Source organism: Chanos chanos, chromosome 10 (genome assembly GCF_902362185.1).
Source record: "Chanos chanos chromosome 10, fChaCha1.1, whole genome shotgun sequence".
NCBI lineage: Eukaryota > Metazoa > Chordata > Actinopteri > Gonorynchiformes > Chanidae > Chanos > Chanos chanos.
Window position 1 is genome coordinate 35,731,590 of NC_044504.1, and position 24,382 is coordinate 35,755,971.

The 24,382-nt window shown below is 44.1% G+C and overlaps 1 protein-coding gene across 1 annotated transcript in view; it reads left to right on the top strand.

Annotated features, from left to right (window-relative positions):
• The first annotated feature begins 7,972 nt into the window (after nucleotides 1–7,972).
• map2 (microtubule-associated protein 2) overlaps nucleotides 7,973–24,382 on the top strand; it is a 34,571-nt gene continuing 18,161 nt past the window's right edge. Inside the window, exons 1-5 of the mRNA XM_030787037.1 lie at nucleotides 7,973–8,192; nucleotides 17,170–17,274; nucleotides 18,937–19,011; nucleotides 21,044–21,259; nucleotides 23,543–23,836. Of these exons, the coding sequence (XP_030642897.1) occupies nucleotides 7,973–8,192; nucleotides 17,170–17,274; nucleotides 18,937–19,011; nucleotides 21,044–21,259; nucleotides 23,543–23,836 (910 nt within the window). The remainder of the gene's footprint in view (nucleotides 8,193–17,169; nucleotides 17,275–18,936; nucleotides 19,012–21,043; nucleotides 21,260–23,542; nucleotides 23,837–24,382) is intronic.

The window sequence follows — 24,382 nt, forward strand, 5'->3', positions numbered from 1 at the left end:
GTTTGGATGACCAGGGTTTGATTCTGGTTTTTGGGTGGACTCAGTAGCTTTTCCTGAGCATGCTGCAGAGGTGGTTAACCAGAGCTGGAATGAGAGTGGCAACAGTGATAAGTCAAAGATGACACTCCGTGGATGGCTCGGGGATTCTGGGTAATATGTGTGCAGTCTGGCTCCTCTGCTGTCCCCTGCCTGGTTCTGCACAAATCCCCATATCCTGTGACGTGGCTCCTGTGTGTGCTGGTGTGTGTGTGTGTGTGTCTGTCTGTCTGGCTCCTCTCCTGTTGCCTGTCTAGTTGTGCAAAAATCAACATTTCTAGTGGTATGGCTCCTGTGTATGCCAGTCTGTATGTGTGTGTTTCTGTGTGTGTATCTATGTGTGTGTGTGTCTGTGCCTGTATGTGTCAGTGTGTGTGTGTGTGTGTGTGTGTGTGTGCTTAAGCCTCCTGCAGTAAGACAGGCAGTGAACAGAGAGCCCTGCAATGCAGCAGCAGAGATGTGAGTCAGGCATCCAGCTGTCGGGAGGGAGGGGGAGTTCAGTAGGAGGATGAGAGAGAAAGAAAGAGGAGGAGAGGTGAGGGGGGGGGGGGGGGGGGACGCTAACTGTTTGCTTGTCAGGTTCCTGATCTTGTCAGGTGCTAATATACAGATGTCATTAAAATGGAAATGAGGTTCATTTCTCTTTTGGCAAGTCACACATATTGTCCATGAACATTCGCTTATACTCGGTCACTTTGCGCCCAACGGTAAATATTTATCTAATTAAATTATTGGCATAAACACATAACGTATCTGAAGCCCTAAAAAGGCATTGATAATTCGACTCTGCGTATATTCACCATCCGTGAAATTATATTCTTACGGCTGTTGAGTTAAGGTGTATGTGTGCTGTTGTCATTTTTCAAACATTTCTGGAGTAAAGAAAGGTTTATGATGCATTTAAAGCAGTATGCTGGTTTAGCACAGTAAACACATGCGAGGTTTAAAGTTTATAGTTGATGAGGCAGGAGCTTGCATATGACCATCCAAATTGGCCTTTAGCTATTTAGGAATTTTGCAGTGGGAAAACATATTGATAAATATAAATTCACATATATTTGTGTGCTGGAGGAAGAGCATTTCGATTATGATTTCTCATATTGAGTAGTGACATGATTCTGTTGATCGGCTCCATTCATCTGACAGAATAGAACTTTTTAATGTTTAGAATGTTAGAATGACAAAGGCCACGTGGACACCAGCGATTTATGTGAGCGTCGCCATGTTGAAGAACAGCCAAATAGCGGCACTCCCATGTGTTGCCAGGGTGAAATTCTAAGAACCTTATCATCAGGTAATAAAAGTAGCTGCAATTGCCTCTTGAACATTTACAACTCTCTCACTCAGCACGCTGCTCACCAGTCAGCTCAAAATATTTACACGTATTTACACACACACACACACCAGTGCTACGTTAAATTACCAGCACCTTGCTATTGAGCAGAGCCCACACAGTGTGCTCTACAATCACAACCACTGATAAAAAAACAAAACAAAAAAAAACAGCAACCCAAAAACAGAAAAACAAAACAGCTGCCAGGACTAGATTTAATCGATCATTCATTCCCATGCTCATTCCTAGTGTGTTAGATATGTACTGAGTTTCCCAGAAAGCAAAATTGTAATTGCTTGTTTATACCTCATACTATAGATACTATTTTAAGATTTAATCAGCAGAGGGACCCCAGGGAGGCTGACGCAAATATTTCTGTGGTCACTTACTTTCCATTTCCATTTTTGAAAAAGTCATAGTTGCTTGTGGGTTTGTGGACTTGTCAGCCCATTAAAGTCACACCTCTGGAGAATCAGAGGGGCAAGACAGGGAGGCAGTGAGACTTGCTCTGCCCCGTGCACACTGAGCAGGGGTGCGGCTGATACTGGGTGACAGACAGTGCTTGCCTTTAGTGAGAGACTGTAACTGTCTTCAACTGCACGCCACTGAGAAGAAGGTCAAAGCTGTCACTTTCATCTGGGCCAAGAGGAACGGACCACCCAGTCTTCGTAGCCTGTCATCCGGTCAGACCTGGCCCTCATCCGCCGGCGGATCCGCTCACTGCACTCAGCCGTCTCCGCGGGACCCAGCGCTTTTTGTTTTGGTTTGATACTGTCCGCTAACTCACGGCTAGCTTAGCTGAAGCTCCGCTACTCTCACAGTGACAAGCACAGCTGTAGCGACTGATGCACGAGAGCTGAGCAGAGATTGGTTTTGAGTTTTACTTTATTTATTATTTATGAGCTTTAATTTTCTTTTCTTTTTTTTTCACTCCATTCCACCACAGTTAATTTGCATCAAAAATAAGATGGACCAGAGATGCATGTCTAAGCCATGAGCTGAGAATAATCTAATGTCTTGTCTTAAATGACACTCTGAGTGTTCTAACTAATGAATTAAATCTATTTAATTGCAAGATATATTGTACATCCAAATGGAACTGATTAAGCAGTCATCTTACGCTTTGCTTCAGTTTGTTTATATCAATAAATCTAAACCCACAGATGGACCTTTTGAAATAGTAATGAAAAATAAATTTGAAAAAAAGGGGCAGAAGCACAAAAGACTAATATATTTAGGCAACGCATTTACTATAAACAAAACAACACACACACACACACACACACACACACACACACACACACACACACACACACACATTCAGAGCAAAAGAGTTTCGCAGTAAATCAGCATCAGTTAAACCATTGGGGGATTTGGGGGATCATTTGAGGTCCCTTTGACCTCAGTTGACCCTTGGCTGCCTGTCCTCTGAACAGACAGGCGTCTGCACATGGGACCTGGAGGCAGGTTGTCCTCCTCTGGTCGGTCTCTTAGGAAGCACAGCTGACGATCCGGCACAAACTGGCACGCAAGAGGGCGTAAATAATCAACCCAAATTTGGAGGGAGCACTCTTTTTTTTTTCGTTTTTTTTTTTTTGTTTGTTCAGGAGACAAGAGAGAGAGGAGGGAGGGGTGCGTGTGGACGTGTGCGGAGAAGAGTTGTGCCCCTTCAAGGCAACCGTCTTCTTCCTCCTCCTCTTCCTCAGTGGGTGATGCAGCTCTCTACACTGGAAGCTCCCTGCAGTGTCAGAATAACAGGAGAATAATGAAAGGAAGCAGCCATTCGTAGACAGATGCTCATGGCCCAGCTCTCACATTGGATTCTTTTCCAGTTCAGCGCGAATGGAGGCAAGGGCCATGCCTCTGGAACGCTAAGACGACTTTAGCCCGCTTTGAAAGGGAGATTCGGTGACTGTCCTGTTAGTTCAGTTTGACTTTTCAGATTTTTTTTTTCTTTTTTGCATTTATGCTAGAGGCTTGAAGGTTATTCCTGTTTTGTGGTTGCGTGGGTTTATGGTTGAAATGAAATGGAAGTATATGAAGAATAGAATCTGGTGACATCATACTGCACTCTGCTTTGGATAGTTTCCTCTCTCTTTAATAAACACACATGTATGCACACACACACACACACACACACACACAAAAGCTGACACTGGATCAATATATCCTTCTCAGGTATTCTTTGTGCATTCACGACACTGAGGGACCATACTCAAACCACATAATAATAGTCTCACTTTCTCTCTCTCTCTCTCTCTCTTTCCTCCGTTGCTCTATTCTGTCATCACAATGGTAGTCACTTTTACCTACTGTCAGTGTCCCAAGAGCCTGTCTTCATTTTAACAGCCTCATTCATGTCAGTGGCTGTATGTAGTTAGAGTATGTTTGTTGAGAGCATCCATGGGATGAAACTGGAGGTGATAGGGGAGAACTCTTTCCTTCTGGAAACATTTTGCCTCTGGGTTTGGGTTACCATGCCAACCAGTCTTCCCAGGACAAGAGGATGAGGCTTCTGCTTTAATGACTAGAGTCTATATCTCACTGAAATATCGCTACAGAGTGCTGTGCTGTGGGTTGTTATTTTCGTTTTTTTGGCTTGGCTTTTTGTCCTGTGTAACAGTGCTTCGGGCTGCAGTAATCTGCGCTCCCCAGCCGAGAAAACAACCATCCTGCCTGCTCTGTCTCCGCCCGAAACATCCTCCTCCTGCGAGATCGGTCGTTTTGGCACGTCTCGTGCCCAGCCCTGCCAGGGCTCCAAAAACTTTACCCGATCTGACGACAAAGACGATGTCCTGCCCTGCACACACGGGCTGCTGCCGCTGCTCCCCGCACAATAGAACTGCTGCCCTCAGCATGGCCAGTGAGTGGTTGTTTCCACTAGGGGGCGCTGTTTGGCACGCGGGGCCCTCGTTAATTCATCTCAGTATGGTCACACTGTGCTTCAGCATCACCCTGGTGGGTCTCAGGATGTCTCAGCCGTGGCCTGCTGTTCAGTAATCTGCTGGGCGGCTCAGGCTGCGTGCTTGCATGCGTGTGTGTGTGTGTGTGTGTGTGTGTGTGTGTGTGTGTGCGTGTGTGTGTGTGTGTCTGTAGAGGTGCCTGGAGAAATGCCATGGCTTTGAAAATGACCTTGCTGACAGACACAGAGTTGTTTGGGCAGTCAGAGAGGGAAAGAACAGTGGGTATGGCAGGGGGATGTTTTACTGCCTGTCTAGTATTAGGAGTGACTGGAATTAGACCCAATGCTTCCCCGGTTAGAAAGTGCCTTCTCAGTTCTCCCATAAAGGAGAAACTCTGTGATGGACCACAATAGATTTATCACTGCACTGTGGACTGTGTCTGTCCCTTTACAAGCCTAGTGGAACACAGAAGGAGACATTGCAAGAAGACTTTAAGGTTTTGACATAAAAATACATTTTCGACATTGCTTTGAACCATTATTGGAAAGTCTGCTTGGTGTCCTCAAACAGAGTGAGAATGGCAATTAATTAATCTGGAAACAATACAATATAATTTAATTAAATTAGGATTAATGAAAAGATGGAGTGCTTTTGCTATCACTTTGCTGAGTTTAAAAAAAGCATCTATTAACTGCTTAGCTATCCATTATCTGCAGCTTCTTAATGTCTCTAGTCTCAGACTCAAGTGAAGTAAACCTCCTTAAACGATTGTGTTATAACGATTGGTTCAGTGAAACATGAAGGAATCCCTCACCACGCCCCTGAAAACAGCTAAATGTCTTTTGTGTGTGTGTATGTGTGTGTGTGTGTGTGTGTGTGTGAAGATCTCCGTTTTCTTCTCTACCTCCTTCACCCTTTGTTTGAAACTTTATTTATCTGTTTCATCCATCAGTGGCTGGCTGGTTCGTCTTCCCTCTGCCTGTGTGCTTTGGGCCTGCGTTGGATTGATCTGCACCGGTTGGGTTTTTTGTTTGATCTGTTCCCACGGAGACCTGAACCAATCTAGACCACAGCAGGGCGCTGATCAGACAGCACTGCCAACTGTGGAGGGAGTCTTTAGTATGCGAAAACAGCATCTCTCCCTCTCTCTCTCTGCTTTTCTGCTCCAACTCAGTTTCCCTTTGATATGTGTATAGATCATAATTATTGCTATAATTGCTGACTGATTGCTATCAGAAATGTCAGTGTGTGGCACAGACCTTAGCAACAATTTAGCGCCAGCATTGTCCAGAACAGTGTTCTGAAACATATGCTGAATGGACACAGAGGTATCTAGGGTTGTTTTTGTTTTTTTGTTCATTCAGTATTTGCATACAGTGGATGCCAGTTTTTTAGCTGAGTGTGAAAATGCAGAGCTGAAGAAAATGCAGGAATTCTGTTTGTTCATTCCGAGCGCGTCTGAGTCTCACGGTCAATGCAAATTGTAATGAGGATGGGTTAATATCCTCGGTGCTGTTGTATAATGACCTGTGAAAAGAAAGGGGATGAAGAGAAGAGGGGTTGAAGGACATACACGACTGGGAGGATAGAGCTGTACTGGCTGGAGTCGTCTTGTTCTCAGTTTTTTTAAAACTGCTGACTCATTCCCGTGATTCTCAGCATAACATCAGTATGATAATATATCCCTTTGATTTCTCCCTTAGCACACCTGCTGTGTGTCTCAGAACTGTTCCCTTCAAACGAGGTGGCTATCAAATAAACAGGAGGAATGAAAGTGCTGTAACAACTTGTCTTCTGTAGGGTTTCTTTAAGCACGGTCTTAAGGCAGCATGAAAACAACCTCTTCTGGCCAAGAGTACATATCTATTTTCATTTTCACCGTTTTATAAACTGCTAATTGACTCCCTCGCTTGAGCTGTTGAAATACACTCGGGTCAAAACCCACACACGGCTAAGCGGTTCTGCTGAAATCAGAAATTCCTTCAAGTCAACACAGACACGCGAGAGCAAAAAAAGATGAGCAATTAGTTGGAAAGTTTCACCTATAATCAAGCGGAAAAGCTGTAATTATTCTCTGAGAGATGAGCTTTATTTGTGTGAGTACACAGGAAGAGTGCGTGAGTAAGGGAGGTTCATGTTCAGGGTTTGGAAAGAAAGAGGGATTGAATTACTAATCAAAGCATCCAACACCAGAAGAATTCGTTTACTTTTTTTTTTCTTCTTTTTTTTACATCAGATTTGCTTCCTTCCCCCTGTAGCATATGCCTTACAGTGGCACAGTGTGGCTCTAATTCCCCCCGAACACAAAAGAAAGCCAATGAGACCCGTCTCTCGTGGAGGATGTTGTGCGGAACTTGACGCCGTCCCGGCTGGCGGCGTCGGCGTGGAGATTCTGCCGGAACGCGCGTGAAGGGAACGTGACGGATCGACGTTTACGAGCTCGTCCTTTCGTCCGTGGATGCTCGCCAGCATTCCGAAAGCCAAATTTATTGTTTTCAAGTGTTTTCATTGTGTCAAGTGTTTTCATTGTTTTATCGTATTCCTTTGTCCTCTCGCCTCGTTTTGGATAATTTATGGTAGGAGAATGTAACTGTTGTTGTTGTTGTTGTTAAGTGTGTTTTATCTGTTGGCCTTAAAGTGGATGGGGATGATAAAACCCTCAGTGTTATTGACATATTCAGAGTGAACAGTGATGGGGAAGCTGACGGCACAGACTACGCCTTGAGGGTGGAGAGGAGGCTGTGAGTTTGTATCAGTGTGAGATGTCTTGTTGACTTTCTCCCTCTGACGTGAAGGTCATTAATTTGAAGCAGCAGTCATACCCTTATCTGTCACTCTTTTCATTACCCTTGTTTACCCTTGTTTACCCTCGTTTACCCTCCTTAATTGTTGTGTTTCCAGTTTTTTTGAAGTTTTGACAGTTCTATTACAATGGACGTCAATGGCTAATCTAAAAGACTAATGGCTTTATGAAACAAAGGAAAGTTTTGTGTCCTTGTTTCACTCATTTCCTTCCCTGTAAAAAGTGTGAGTGTGTATGTGTGTGTGTGTGTGTGTGTGTCTTATATCTATACACACAGTATATGTATATACACACACACATACGTATACGTTTTATGAACTCTCAACACTGAAGAGTTCGACCTTGATCTTTGATCTTCCTTTCAACCTGATGGAGGCTTATACAGTCTACACTACCACCTCCCCACAGAATACACACACATACTGTCCACTGTATCTCTACTCTGTAAACTGAACCGTACCTTCACACACTCTATCAATAATCCTCTCCCTGTCTTATACGGTCACATTCTGTAATGCAGTGTCATGTCGGGGGAACACTTAGTGTAACTGATGATCTCTCTCTTTCTCTCTGTCTCACTGTTTCTGATCTCAGAGTTTAATCCACCATTACCACAGATGATAGCTGACATTTAGCCAGTCTGGTTCATCTACTCCTATTAGGGCCTCTTAAGCTGTTGGATCATCTGATTCAGTGCCTGTGTCATGCCATGATTCATCACATGATTCATCGCCCAGTGTGTGGACCATACCTCAAATAACTTACCACCTTCCACAAGTGCCCCTTTCACTGTGGGACCCAATGTAGAGAACGAGTGAGCAGTTTGGGATGGGATCTGTGATGTCTGTACTCTGCTGAGCAAAATTTCTCCTTCTTTCAGAAGAAAGGAGTAACCAAATGGCAGACGGTCGGCAGCCCGAGGAGAGCGCCCCCCAGTGGGCATCGGCAGGGGCCCAGGATTCAACAGGCAGCGTGGGCCACGGAGAAAACGGGTTCTCTTCCTCCTACAGGGCGTGCCAGCCCGGGGGTGCCCACGCTGGCAGCGCCACCTCGTACGCCTCTGCCAAAGAAAACGGCTTCAATGGTGACCTTCCCTCTGGGCGTGCCGTGACAGCGGGTAAGACCAACTTTACAAAGGATGAACCAGGATGACAAAGCTATTTCAACCACTTTTCACATTTCAGTCTGCAACTCATACTGTTACTTCCTCTTTCAACTCTGTAGTTGTGGGTAAAGTGTAACTTTTGCTCTGCTATCCTTCAGGCTGACTTTGGTACTTCGTTAAATGCTACAGTATAAATGCTGAATTGTGTCTTATATTAATAGCCTGATACTAGACTATTCTCTGAAAGGGAAAAGTTACTTAAGAAGTGGACGTGCAAATCTACTCCACGCTATACATTCCAGGACTTGCTATGAGGTTTCAATGACGTTTCGATCGGGCGAAATACAAGGCGATGAATGGTGTTTAACTTTGCCCTGGTGAAATCACAAAATCATGAAACCGCTCTCTTTGCCCACACAAATGAGACCGCTCTTGAATTGTTTAGCAGCGAGTTTACATGGGTGGGTTGGAGTCTCAGAATGTGGGCACGGTGTTAGGGAGCAGTGTTTGAACCACAGGGTGTGTCCTGTCACGTATAACGGCTTTGTGTTCCTTGGATAAATGTCTGTTTGGAGAATAATAATTGGACCCTGTGGCTCCCGGGAGATGGCTGCCTGTATTGTAACAGTCACCACAACATTTAACAGCTATAAACAGACACGATGTGTCGAAAGCGTCTGTTGGCTTTGTTCAAACAGAGGACTATCCAGATGAAGGAAAAAAGAGTGAAAAAATGACTCATCATCATCCTCACACCAGGTTTTATTCTTCCATTGCTCACATATTCAGGGTGCTCAGGTTCAGGGTTGGTATGCACTGACCTCACTTACAGCATGTCTCCTGATGACAACCCACCCACAGCGGATGCCTAGAGTTTTTTGTTAAAATTTTGTTATGATTTATGAAGGTTACGGTTATGATGGCACATTTTTTTGTTGTTGTTGTTTTGTTTTGTTTAGGGGTTTTTTGTAGGTGTTTGGCCTTTTTCTGAGCTTTGATTTTTTTTTTTTTCTGTTCCACTTTTCTGGTGTGGTTTTTCCTTTTTTTGGGGGTTATTTAGTAATTCCCCAGTAAGTAATTAATTAATAAAAATGATTGATTTTTGACATAATTACAACGATAATAGTCTCAACAGTACAATAGAGGAGTGATTTCTTTCTCTTTGTGACTGATACATTTGTATTCAGCTGCATTTATTTCACTTAGAAATGTGAATGTTAAGTGTTAAGTGATAAACACATTAGTAAGTAGTACATAGATGGATATAAAACAGAGAAAAATCCACATTACCTGTAATTTAGCTACCTCAAAATATGGATCTCATATTTTCATTTGATGTGTCCATTATTTTGTGTTACTCCCGTAAATGTAGTTGGCTTTTTATCTAAACTTAAGGTAAAGCTGGGTCTGTTTAATGGATATATAATGTTAGAGGTATATTCCCACTTGTCAGTTCTTCCTGCTCTGAGTGCTCAGATGTAACATCTGTTACAGTAACATCTGTTACCCTCAACTACTTTCATTTATCCAGTTACTAATCAGAGCCTGTCTGGACATTCACCAGTCAGTGATGAAAGTCTTGTCACTAACTATGACGGCAAATCTTGAGGACACGTGTCCCATGTATTTTTTTCAAGTGTGGATTTTTTTTTTTTTTTTTTTCAATAAATGTTTTTTTTTTTTCCGGTTTTCTCTTTTTGCCACTGGTGGCATAATACTGTATAGCTGCAAATTCATAAAATCCTCAGTTTGCATTGATGGAAACAACATTCTTGCATTAATTAATGAAACTAAATGATAGATTCAACAAAGCTGCTAACATCTTACACTATTATTTTACATACCATTAAAAAAAGTAAGTCACTGATGCAGAGTTCCAAATCTTTTGAATTTTAAAACAAACAAACAGAACAAAACAAACAAACAAACAAACAAACAAAAACAACGCCTTTGGGACTACTATGAAGACTACTATGAAATTAGAATCAGCTATAGCTGTTAGCCTTCATTTAAATTTACATTTCAAAATCTAAAATCTTCACATTGTCTGTACTGAAGCAACATTCCCATGTTTTCAGTCCTGCACTGGTGTGAAGTGCTGGCTGACTATGTCAATTAGACATTAATGTGAACCTCTGGCCGACCATGTGAGTTTGACAAGGAACAATAGCGTATGAGTCAGCTAAGTGCGAACAGATGCGTCTAATGTACCTCTCTCTCTGTCAGTCTCAAATGAAACCTTCAGGGGTATAAAGACTGTAACAAGAGGTGGCTGTTTCTGCATGTCAGCATAAATAGGAATGTAAAGGCACAAGATTGCGGGGATATTGAACAAAAGGCCAGGGAGAGTAAATTGTAGGGGAGATGCTGCCATGGCAACACCAGCAGTAAGGAGTGAGTGCTTTGTGCCTGGGTCTGGGGGGGAAGGAGTGGGACTTGTGCCCTTAATTACCACTGTAATGATGGTGTGTGAGTCTACTGGGAACACCACTGCCTCCTACACAGGGAGAAAAAATGCACACTCCCACACACACACGCGCACACACACACACACACACACACACTCACCTACACACACTCACCTACGCACATGCACACACACTCACCTACACACACAAGTGCAGCGTGCACACACACACACACACACACACACACACCCAACTCACTCACACACACACACACACACATGCACTCACACACTCACTCACACACACATCCCTATGCACACACACACACACACACACTCACCCACTCACTCACACACACACACACACGCACTCACACACTCACTCACACACACATCCCTATGCACACACACACACACACACACACACACACACTCACCCACTCACTCACACACACACACACACACACACACATGCACACACACACACACACACACACACACACACACACACACACACACACTAGTTATAGAAAATGCTATGTACTGTACTGCAGGTGAGGAAACCACCACAGCAACTCAAAATCAAATACTGATACTCCATGTCTTTGAAAGAAAATACACTGACAATTAGGAATTCAGAAATTAATCTAAATGTAAAGCGTTTTCAGAATGGTTTCAGTGCCATTCACATCATCGAGTACGCCTCTGTGGTAAACTCCTTTAAATGTGGAGTGTCTGGTTTAGCAGTGCAGGGGAGTCTTTGGAGAACAGGGGCTGGGGGAAGAAAATGGTACATCAGCAGAAAGAGAGGCAGAGAGATGGATAGATGAAAGGATGACCCACACACCGATGAGGGAGAGCAGCAGGGCACATCTAAAGTGGCTGTGTGTCACAGAGGACTGCCTGTGCTCTGTCTCTCACACACACACACACACACACACACACACACACACACACACACACACACACCCCACATGGACCCCCATCCCACCCCACACACATCCCACGCGCACTCAATCATACACACATACACGTACACACACATACACACACATGCCCCCCCCCACACACACACACACACATACCACACGCACACACATACCACATACGCACATACATGCACACATGCACACATACACACACGCACATACACGCACACATGCACACATACACACACGCACATGCACGCACACATGCACCCCCCCCCCCACCACACACACACATATGGATACACGCACACACATACACGCACACACACATGCACCCCCCCACACACACACATGGATACACGCACGCACACGTGTACACACACACGGACACACACACACGCACACGCACACGCACATGGGTTTGAATTCATATCCTAGTGGGGACTTCCCATTGACTCCCATTATCCTGTAACTGAAGAGTACTAATCCTATCCCTCACCTTAACTCTAACCAAAGAAATGTTTTGACACTTTTGGTTTACCACTAATAACAATTTACTTTAGAAAAACATTGTTCACTTAGTGAGGAACCGCATTGTGTTCCCCACGTGGATTCTGAGCCCCACACCGTGAGTGTGCAGTCGGGTTGGGACTCCCACTATGCTAGCTTTACCTAACACACACTCCCCACACACACACACATGCATGCATGTGTGCACACACACACACACACACAGACCTGTTCTTCAGAGTTGATGCTAATTCTGCCCTGGAGATGAAGACTGTTTAATGACACACGTTCTGAATTAAAACCTCAGTGCTTAAACACCATACAGGACCATCAGCTGCACAGGTTACGTCGCATCCCACTGCACAGTTAACCAAAGAATAGCCTCTTCTCCGTTCTGAAGAGATTCACAGTCACTCTGACTGACATGCATTTGACTCAACCCAGACTGTACTTTTGTAATGCTGTCTGGATGACCAAAGAAAATCCATTATAATTAGCTCTCTAGTGATGCTCTGTCAGAAGGTTTGTGACATCAGGGTTGAGCCACCACCTGAGTCACAGATTAAGTGATGTTCAAAGACAAAAAAAAAAAAAAACAGCTTTAGTGACCTGAAGATTCATTTAAGCTACTTGTGTGCCATCCTTTTATTCCCACAGTGTGACGTGGATTTGGACGGTCTCAGCGTAATGAAAATGTGTGTGGTCATATTCCGACGTGCTGTATTCCATCCAGCTTGTGAGAGCACATTTTGGACGGTTGTAGCGTCGTGTGTAGTGTATTCATTTCGTCTCCAAGTCCTCAGCTTTCCAGTAATCCCTTCCCTGTGCCTAACTCAGTGCAGCTCTCCTGTCACTCCCATAAATACTTAATTTAACTCCGCGCCGCCCAGTCGGGCGTAAACGAACGCGCTCGGCACCTCTCGCGATGACTGATGGGTGCAGAGATCCCAGAGGCCACTAACAATCCTTCACCCAACGTCGTTTCCAACGTCGTTTCCAACGGCGACCAACGCACTTTCCCTGCGTCGCTCATTAATGAAGCCGCCACTGTGAGAAACACGCGGCGGGGAGTGCAACCTGTTTGTCTCGCTCGTATGAATATCCATAATTAATAACTCTGCTAGGTATGTTTCGCTGTTTCATTACAGTGTTTTCAATAACGTGAAGCAATGCTGCAAGCATTAAAAAAAAAAAAAACAGCCTATGTGGCAGAATTTGCTGTTGAGTAGCGTTCGTTTCATGGAGGCACAAACATTGAGGACCTGAGACTGTACTTCAGCACAGCAGGGTATGTGGATAAAATTGCGTCTGCATCATGCTGGGTCACATGGAGCCAAGACAGCTCATGGGTGCAGAGTGCTACAGAGGCTACCAGTTAAACACTCAGAAGCCCTCCAGACAGCCAAGAGTCACCGACGCAAGAAATTGGCTTCGTGACATAGCGTTGTGTGAAGAAAGAGAGAGAGAGGAAGAAATATGTTAATGTAATGAAAGGCGAGTAAAGGCGGGTGGGGAGGGAGTGGAGTGGAGCTGCCTCCTGTAGAAAGCACTGGCTTGAATTGGGCCCATTATACTGAGATGTGTGCTAGTGACCTTGAGTGGTGGACAGCTTGGCTTTGTCTGCAGAGCACATCCCTGACTGTGGGATTTATCGGAAGTAAAAAGTCCACTGTGTCCTCACAACATTGTGAAGGCAACCGAAGGACTGGAAGCACCAAGCCATTACATGAAGAATGAATGCTCAGCCTTGTGTACAAACACAGACCGTTTGCAGGGTAATACACCACATATATATACAAACTGTTGGCAGTGTAGTGTACTAAATACACAGACAGACACACACACACACTTATACCTCTATCTGTCTATCTATTCTATCTATCTATCCATCCATCCATCCATCCATCCATCCATCCATCCATCCATCCATCTATCTATCTATCTATCTATCTATCTATCTATCTATCTATCTATCTATCTATCTATCTATCTATCTATCTATCTATCTACCTGTAATCGCTCTTTGAATTGAGAAAGTAGCATAGGCAGAAGCCTGTGCACCACACACACACACACACACACTGATGGTTGTGGAATCAACAGCCAAAGCATGACCGGTGCGCTCTCACACAGGGCCCGGGCTGGGCGTTGCTGTGGCAACAGCTTAGTTCACGAGCGGGGGAGTCTTGGCATGGGGTTCCAGCTGTCCCCCCTCCCAGTTTCCTTTTTGGCTGCCAGACAAGATTCAGGGTGTACAGGAAACCATTCGCCTCCACTCAACCATAGCATCATCGACACACCATCTTTCATTTTTGTATCTTTTTATGTAAGATATTTCTCCATTTCTCTAATCTGAGTTGTGGAGATCATCATTTCGTCTAGCTCCTGCTCTAGCTGTGACACAGCAAATAACTGCATCCATTTCGGCTCCCCTCTTCTCGCCAAGAAAGGCAGGTTACAGAGGTAAGGACTGTTTCCGACCTGTTTTTCTTTGAGCCGCTAAGCCTTAATGAAGCAGGCTAGCGCTGGCGGCTACCCGTAGGGTCAGGGGAGGGGGTTCGTTTTTGATGTAGTGGATTTAGTGATTTATTGATGATTTTGTGATAGTATTTATTGTTCTGCCTGTTTCTGTATCGTTCCATGTAACAGTATGCAACAACCTGCATGTCTGTTTTGTTCAGTGACTCCAGATGGTGAATCCGTACACGTTTTTGAACAATATTTGTCTGTATGTCTGGCTTCAGTTATAAATACCTGAGTGCATATGTCTCTTTCGATCATTTAGATTAGCAAGTCATAGTGATATCTCACTAAAATCTGTGTGAGAGTGTGTGTGAATGTGTGTGTGTGTGTGCATGTGTATGCGTGTGTGTGTGTGTGTGTGTGTGTGTGTGTTTGACCTTGTGTATTGGTGATGTTTTATGGATGTCTAACAGCATCGTCTGTAGACACAGAGCTCATTAGGAGGCAGATCACATCTCAGACAGACTCGCCTGTGATTTTGGGAGGGGGGGGGTTGCTGCCGAGTACTCGACAACGCGGTGGGGCGACGTCCACCAGACACAAAAAGACAGCGATGAACGACGAGGACGTGCTCAGATGAAGAGCGAGTCAGAGGAACTAGTCAGTTCCTGGGAAGGCCCCAAAAAAAGCAGGGATTAGAGGACTCAGGAGACAAACCTGTAGCACCTGAGGAGAGAACCCAACACAACAGCTTTCACACGACAGCTTTCACCATTTCTCACGACAGCTTTTCACCAGTTGAGAGAAATAAAATCAAAAGTGCCCCTTTCCGAATATGAGACTCCCCTTCTGTATCTTGGTGCGTATGGCATCTCTGATATTCGAAACAAAACAGAAGAGAACAGAAGGGTTATTCTCTGAGTTTTTGGGACTTGAGACACTCCTCCGTCTTGTCTGCCGGGCGAGTTGCAGACTGAGTGGGAAAAAAAAGATGAGTGGGAAAGCTGTAACATGAATGGGAAAAAAAAGTATTTCTCTTCTTATGCGTTTGATCGTGATTGTGATGGTGTGTGTGTCGGTGTGTGTGTGTCGGTGTGTGTGTGTGTGTGTGTGTGTGTGTGTCTATGTGTTTATGCGCGTGCACGCATTGTGGGTGTGTGGGAGGAGGCTGCGTCCAGAATAGCTCAGCGGAGCAAAAACAAAAACCGTGCATCACTAATCCAACGCTGTGTGTGCACTCCGCAGTGTGGGAGTAAGAAATGAAAGGCTGTTCTCACATAATGGATCTCTCTCTCTCTCTATAAAGCTTTGACCTCAAACTGAAATGAGCTACAGTTTGATTTCGTTGTTGTTGTTGTTGTTGTTGTTGATGTTGTTGTTGTTGTTCCGTAGCAGTCCTCCACCTCATCCACTGGCCAGTTCAGTCATTTACCAAGACAGTTTATGATGAACTGTTGCATGGTCACATATTCAGATGTTATTGATAGTTAACATTTTGATTAGGCTGCCACTGTCTGTACAGAGATGCCCTCAAGTCCAACGGAAACTTTATTCAGTGTTGTGGCTCTATCAGTCTCTTTACATGAGAAGCATATTATCAGGGTGGAACATGTCTGGTTTTTTGCACCACGGACTGGTGCTTTTGTTGGTCATTGGTTGGATGTGGTTCTGCTGACTAATTGGAAGCTTTTTCAGTATAAATGTCCAAAATATGCTGTTTCCATGACGATCCTTCCTGTTCCTACCAGTTGTCTTGTTTTTCTTTCTTCTCTTTTTTTTTGTCAATTGCCTTGATAGCGGGGATTCGAATGAATAAAACTGCTAGAACTGCCTACCTGTACATAAATGCAAAGACAGTTTTTGTTTTTGAAGTGGAAACACAAGTAGGCCAACGAATATATATATTTTTTTATGACCAAAGCTTGGCCATTATTACTGGTTAAACAGCATCAGTCAGCCTTTTTCACATGCCCGTAATAGGACAGAGTAAATGATTAGCCTGTTCTGGTTTTCTTTAAAAAGAGATGATCATCTATTCACTTCAGTCTGATTGTGATGTATTTCTTCAGAGTGTAGTCATCACAATCATTATTATAAACCTAAGGCTTTTCAACCAGCGTCTCCTCAATGTTTCATGAGGCTTTTTCACTAGTGTCTCTTCACTGTTTCATGAGGTTATTTTCACTAGAGTCTCTTCACTGTTTCATAAGGTTATTTTCACTAGTGTCTCTTCACTGTTTCATGAGGCTTTTTCACTAGTGTCTCTTCACTGTTCCATGAGGTTATTTTCACTAGAGTCTCTTCACTGTTTCATGAGGTTATTTTCACTAGTGTCTCTTCACTGTTTCATGAGGCTTTTTCACTAGTGTCTCTTCACTGTTTCATGAGGTTATTTTCACTAGAGTCTCTTCACTGTTTCATGAGGTTATTTTCACTAGAGTCTCTTCACTGTTTCATAAGGTTATTTTCACTAGAGTCTCCTCACTGTTTCAAATATAACAAGCACACACAAATTTTTTTAAAAAAATGTAAAGATACTGTAAAAACGTTATGCGAAAGGGATCGTTTCTATCTCTCTCATCAGTACTTTAAGGTCAAGACAGTGCATGAGGACAAGTGACTCAGGCCTGTGAATCTGTGTGTGTGTGTGTGTGTGTGTGTGTGTGTGTGTGTTGAACAGAGCAAGTGTCAGCGAGGATCGTACAGGAAGTGACAGCTGAGGCTGTAGCAGTGCTTAAGGGCGAGCAGGAGCTCCACCCAGACACAGCTGTCAGACTGCCCTCAGGTAGGCCTAACCAATCACAGCCTGAGTAGGCCTAATCAATCGCACCCGGAGATATACGGCCACGGGGCGAGACTCAAAGCTTTCCTCAGCATTGTCTGTCACTGGGGCTCGTGTGGGTTTGGTGTTGTGCTGTTGTGTGGTGGTCCATGTATGAATTTTTCTTTTTTTTTTTTTTTCTTTTTGTCATTGGTCGCATTGTTAAATGAAATGCTGCTGTTTTGTTTTCTTCCTCGATTTTCCTCAAATCTGTTGAAAATATGCTTCAGTACTGTCAGTATGACAGACAGCGTAGTTAAAACTGATAGAAAAACAAAGTCTCTCGGTATTGTACACATTAAACTATTTACTCTATCAGGGTTCATTTTGACTGAACAGTTTCTCATATAGCTGGGTATATGTTGATTAAATATATCTAAGAGTACCCTCTGTTTAAGGATAACTTGTACAGTACTTTTAAGCACATTTTCATGACGGACTTTTTCTTTTTACCTTTTTTTTTTCTGCCTTTTTCTGTGCGGTCGGCTTCTTACCAGTCCCCCCCCCTCCGCCAGAGTTCCCAGCTCCAAAGGGCACTTCTCACATTAAACTGACCCGGGGAACATTCCCTCTTTCTCTAGCCTGGCATATCCACTCTGACAGCTGGCATGGTCTAAAACTACTCTGTCTGCGCCCCACCCTTCACCCCTAACCCCCCCCCCCCCCCCCCCCCCCCCCCCCGCCTGTGCCCCAGCTCTGACACGGGCACAGAGGGATGAGGATGGAACGCTCCTAGAATAACCTCGCTCCTGTGTGGACTGGGGACGGGCTGGAGGCAGACTGGGGGGGTGGGGGTGGTGGGGGGAGGGGGGCAGGCTGAGGGAGAAGAGGGGGGTGGGGAGGGGGGGTTGTGTGTTATGCTTCAGTCTGGTTTTGTGGTACTTGCATGCTTCTCTTGTGACTTTGTGACTTTGGTTTTTTTTTTTGTTTATATTTTGCTTGTTTAAAAGTGAGGTGCAAAGAAGTGCTGTTGTTTTACACAGTTGAAAGTCAGTGGCAAGATATTTTAGTTTTTCTTTCTTTCTTTTTTTTTTCTTTTGTGTCGAAGAAAGATGGAATTGTTGTTGTTGTTGTGAGATGCCGAATAAATGCTATTTAATGCCACACAGCTGCCCATGGAAGCCAACATATCTGGATATTTTTTTGGGTGGCAGCCATAGTTTGGTAATAATATCACAGTGATGTAATTATAAATAATTGCCTTAATGAGACCAGATCGATTTTGCAAACTGTGTCTCGATCTATTTCGAATGAATAGATAAAGCGCAGAACATTTTATTCCTCCTCCTTTCCGATTTCCAAACTTTCCCGTCTCGGAAATGTGGCTCATGTTGTGGTAAGAATTACTCAGCAGAAAAGAAAACCCCTAGTTCTGTGCTCAAACTCTTGATGTTCAGTATTGCTGTCAGAGAAGCTCAGAGGATTAGAAGGAACAAAGCCCTTGCCAGCAGAATTCTAAGAATATTTCGGGGGGCTCTGTCTGCTCTAAGCTCCACGCATATACAGAGAGACAGAGAGAGAGAGAAAAAAAAAACACTACACCATGGTTCAGTGCTTTCTTACTGCTTTTCTGACACTTTTCCCCCCCATCTCTCATGCTTTTTTTCCCCTGCCGTCTGTCTGCAGTCGAAGACTCCACCAACCTGCCTCCGTCTCCTCCACCCTCTCCTGCGGCAGAACACATCGGGCCTTTAGAGCAAGGTAGGCTTCCAGTCCCCTGCACACGAGTGAATGAGAGAGAGAGTGAGAGAGAGAGAGAGAGAGAGAGGGAGAGAAAGACGGAGTGAGTGAGTGTGTGTTCGAGGGACAACTAAGGCGGGAAAGAGAACGAAAAACAAGTGACGGATGTGTCTTCGTGAGTGTTTTCCAGTGTGAGTGTTTTTCACACATCGATGCCGTGCGGGGAAAAAACAAAAAGCCTCTTTTCGAAAGCCTGCTGAGTTTCTGCAGGCTGACTCCACCTATCCCGCAATCCACTTGGAGGCACAGAATGCTTCGCTGTGGATCCGGAGAACACGTAGGATCATTCATGTCGATGTTCCGGAAACCGAAGAGAGGAGAAGCGATCGCACGGCAGACTTCTTCTCCGCTTCTCTTGACAAATAACGAATCAACCAACTTCCTCCTCTTCCTCATCCTCCCCCTTCCCTCCCCAAAACCCAGTATTTAACATAGTCTCATTTTAATACTCATTTTACCTCGGAAAAGCTTCTCTCTCACCCCAAACCCAAACTGAAAGACCTCTCGTCCCACTCTACCCAGCGGACTATGACTTGCCTTGACTAAGCCACTGACCCCGCATGAGAACTCGCCCCCCCCCCCCCCCCTTCCCCCCTCCCAGACTGGATGCTAGGCTGTTTCAACAGTAGGCAGCCTGGTTCTAACTTAACGAACAGCAGATCTGACTAATGCTGAAACAGCGTTAGCATACAGGACTCTCCCATTCATCGCTGTCCTCATACCTTCTGTCCTCTCTCTGAAGCCCCCCGCCCCCCGGTAGCCTGTTGACTGCACCTGATCTCTTTTGGTTTTGTTTTTTTTCTTTGTTTTTGTATATTTTATTTATTTATTTGGTCCTGCTCCTGTGCTGTTTCTTTCTCTAGTTCTTTGCATGTTACATGTTAGATGCTCTTGTTCTCTCTGTCGTGGGCCGGTGCTTGTTTTTCTTTTTTTTATCCCTAATGGTTTCTTTCTTTTTTCTTTTTTTTTTTTTTTCTTTTTTTTTTTTGATTGTGTCTGGCCTTTGTCTGTCCTTAGTCTATAATGTGAATAACACCCAGAAACACCCTGTGGGTGGACAAGCCATTCCCAGACTGCTTTTTTAACATTCTTCCTATAGTTTGTGGCTAACAAAATTTTTTTTACAAAGCTAACAACTAAAACACACTAATTTTCATGAATATTATAAAAAGATCAGAAAGACAGATGTGTATTTGCACACTAACTGTCACATAACTTGCTTACACACACTGAAGATGTTGCACCTCTGTTGGATAACCCATAAAATACCTTTAAAACGGTTACAATTTCCACAACAAACACTTAATACTATTCTAGTTCTGAGTATGACATGTTTCCACTCCAGCAGAACATGTGTTTCTGGTCATTGCGTCTTTTGTGTGTCTGTGTTGTGTGTGTGTCTCTTTCTCTCTCTCTCTCTCTCTCTCTCTCTCTCTCTCTCTCTCTCTCTCTCTCTCTCCCTTCCCCCTCTCCCTTACTTTTCTATTTCTTCCTGATTCCCACTTGAATCTCTTATATTCTTACTTAATTTGAAGTGAATTTTAATTACTTAATTTAATTACTTAATTTCTTTCACTTTCATCATTTACAGTTCAACTCCTTCACTCCTTCAGTCTTCTCTCTCCTATCCACCCTGTCTCTCTCTCTCTCTCTCTCTCTCTCTCTCTCTGCCTCCCTCTCTCACTCACTCTGTCTCTCTCTTTTGCTCTTTCCTTCTCTCTCCCTCTCTCTCTCTCTCTTTCTCTTCTCCCCCTCTCCCCCTCTCTCTCTGTCTCTCTTTCTCTCTCTTGCTCTGTCTCTGTCTGTTTCTCTCTCTTTCTCTTTCTCTCTCTCTCTGTCTCTGTCTCTTTCTCTCTCACCCTCTCCATCTCTCTCCCTGTCTCTCTCTCTCTCTCTGTCTCTCTCTCTCTCTCTCTTTCTCTCTCTCTCTGTCTCTCTTTCTCTCTTTGTGTCCAGACTTCCCTGCAGTTCTTCTCCTTGTCTTTGTTTGTAGATGTAGGGGATGAGGAGGAGGCAGGCCCTCTCCAACGCTTCCAAAATTCTCGAGAGAGGTGCAAGTTCCTCGCCCCCTCCATCTCTGTGTCTGTGCCCGAGGATGACCCCTACCACTCTGACGAAGAGTACTATGATCACCCCTTGTTCAGCCCTGAGTGGACGCGCTCTGGCTCTCGCCCCTCAGGGCAAGCCGCCGCGTTTAGACAGATTGAAGGTGAACCACGCATGGTTCCTCTCTGACATACCCCCCCTTCTCTCTCTCTCTCGCTCTCTTTCTCTCTCTCTCTCGCTCTCTTTCTCTCTCTCCCTCTCCACTCTTGCTCTGTTCCTTTAACTCTTTAAACGCTCTCCTCCTCCTCCTCCTCTACTTTCTGTCCAGTCCACCGCCTTCGTCTTCTGTCCTTCTCGGTCGTGTCGTGCTCTGAATCAGAGTGTAACTCTTGCAAAAGGCATTTTTTTTTTATTTTTATTTGTGTGTCTTTTTGTGCATTTCAATCAAGTCATCTGGTCACAAACTAGAAGTGCAGTGATCTGCACAATACCTACAACTATAGTGAACTGAGATGTGTGTATTTTTGCCTTAACTGCTCAAATCATGAGAAGCAGAAACCTTGAAAATGTGAAAAACATGGACTTTTGTGCTTGCAGGTACATGAGTATGCATGTTTTAAGTGCATAGATTCTGTTTGTTATTCTGTGTATGTTCATGCATAGACTCTGTAATGCAAGCGCACTAGAAAATGTGACTTAAATGACTTGTGACATCAGCAGGAATGTTGTGCATGATTTGCACATTTTTTTCCTGTGCCAGTCACGTCTTTGCCCAGTGTGTGTGTGTGTGCGTGTGTATGTCTGTCTGTCGGTCTGTCGGCCTTACAGTCATCTAGTCCAGAATATATGCCCGTGCCCTTCCCTAACATCAGGCCCCTCCCCCATCTCTGCCACCTGCTGATGTAAACCCGCTGTAGATTACAGGATGACTTTCAGCTCTCTTTATTGCTCTCACACACTCATACACACACTTAAACACACAACAACACACACACACACACACACACACACGCACACACATGAGCGCATATCATCTGACAAATCATACAAATCTCCCAGATTATATCAGTTGACAAAAAATTACACCGTTTTTCAGCACTTAAACTCAAGGTTTTCTTACATTTTTGGATCCTTCGTGAATCACAGACAAGACCTGAGAACTACTGCATCTCTCTCTCTCTCTCTCTCTCTCTCTCTTTCTTTCTCTCACTCTCTGTCTTCTCCGGTGCCCCCCTCCCCATGCCCGTTTCACTGCGGCATCCTCCGGAGAGATGACCCAGTGTGCCACGCAGAGCCTCATTCAGACTGGCTCAGCACTCACCCCCAGACATGAGAAGAGAACCCTGCTCTGCAGTGTGGAGCTGCAGGCAGCCCTCTGCTCTAAGCAGGATTTTCTCAATCTGAACATTCACAGCCTATCTGACAGTCGAGGGACCAGTGTTCTCTCCCTGTGATAGCATTAGACTTCTAAAAGCCTGTCACTCATCCCTCTGATCAAAGAACCAGCTCAGCTCTGCGTGTGTTCTGCATCTTCATCAGCAGGTTGGGTTATAAAACCCAATTTTTTTTTCTTCTCTCTGTCTACCATCAGTGGCTGGTTTCCTGGACAACGGTTACGACTGATTCTGGACGAAATAGCATTTTGATTTTAGAATATAACTTGTCCAGACCTAGTACTTACTCTTTGTCTGAGAAACTGGTCCAGAGTCTTGCAGATCAAGACACTGACAAATAAGGGGCTAAACATACAAGTTTTAGAACACAAGTATAATTTGGTTGAATATTTATATACATTTAAATCAACCATTATCCTTTTTTATCCAAGCCATTTTGCTAATAGCAGAGGGTGGGTATCATGTACATTTGCTAGAAATCACTTATATATATATATATATATATATATATTTTATATACAGTATACACAATATATATATATGTGTGTGTGTGTGTGTGTATATATATATACATATATACACACACACTGTATATATATGTATATATGTATATATGTGTATATATATACATTACTAATATGTTTAAGGTGTCCACTACACCTTCAGAGAGCAGGTACTAAGACACAGGTAAGAAATAGAAGAGAAGCTGAATCTATAGAATAAAGGGTCTCATATATTTTCCCTTGTTGCGTGGAAAATATTTCTGCTTTTAGACAAATGAAGTTAAACAATACAAACATAAACACACACACACACTCTCAGACACTCACACACACTCACACACACACACACACACACACAAACAGGAACACATACATATGAGAGGAAAATCTACCAAAGACAAAGTATGTTATCAGTACATTTCCTGCATTTAGTGTGCTCTCATTACTAATAGAGCTGAAAGTGTCCCACCAATGTCTACCCCAGTTAACCCAAGTCTGTGTTGTCCGTAGTTTTGATGTATCCACTTGTTCCCCCCTCTTTTTAAAAAGAAGAAGAGACCATAGAGGCTCTCTCAGCTGCCGAGGAGGAAGAGGAGGAGACTGCAGAAGCAGCAGCAACAGCAGCAGCTCTTGAGGAGCAAGAGGAGGAGCATTGGAGTGGGGAGGAGCCTGAGCAGGGACCCCCATCCGAGCTCCTAGAGCAGGCAGAAGTCCTAGGCGAGGCCCAGGCTCTGCCTTGTCTGCAGGCCCAGGTCCAGACTCAGGCTCTGCCAGCTAGTGTGTCCTCTGAAGCTCCTAATGGAAAAGCTGAGGAGGCTGGGAGAGAAGAGAGTCCCGAGGAAGGTGTGTCTTCCCCTCTCCCTGTGGCTGCATGCTTTCTTCTTTTTCCCCCCAAAAAAAAAAAAAAAAAAAGAGCAGGGGAAAAAAAAGGCTAAAGTTTAAAGTTTAGCCCAAAAAAAAAAAAAAAATTTCGGGGGAATGTGGATGAATGGCACAAAATTTTATTCCTGTTGTGCTGATGCTGCAAGGCAACACAGGCTTGTTGGTGACTTGCTTCTGTGGCCAGAGCTTTGTTTTTTTGTTTGTCTGTTTGTTTGTTTGTTTTGTTTTGTTTTGTTTTTTTGGGGTCTGTCGTTCTTCGTTCCTTTTGCTCTTTTCCTCTCCTCCCAACTGCTACTCCGAGTGTAGCTGTTATTTACTGCGTGCTGGTGAAGTGGTCACCAAATCCTACCGCTTTTTCTCTCTCTGCTACTGCCAAAGCTGCCAGGCCGTCTTCTCATTGGTTGAAACTCATTGCTCAATGTACTTTTGCCAGCTACATTGCCAGTGTATGGTTGATTTATGCAGCATGTTATGGTAAACCATTCCATGTTATGTGTAAGATTCAGT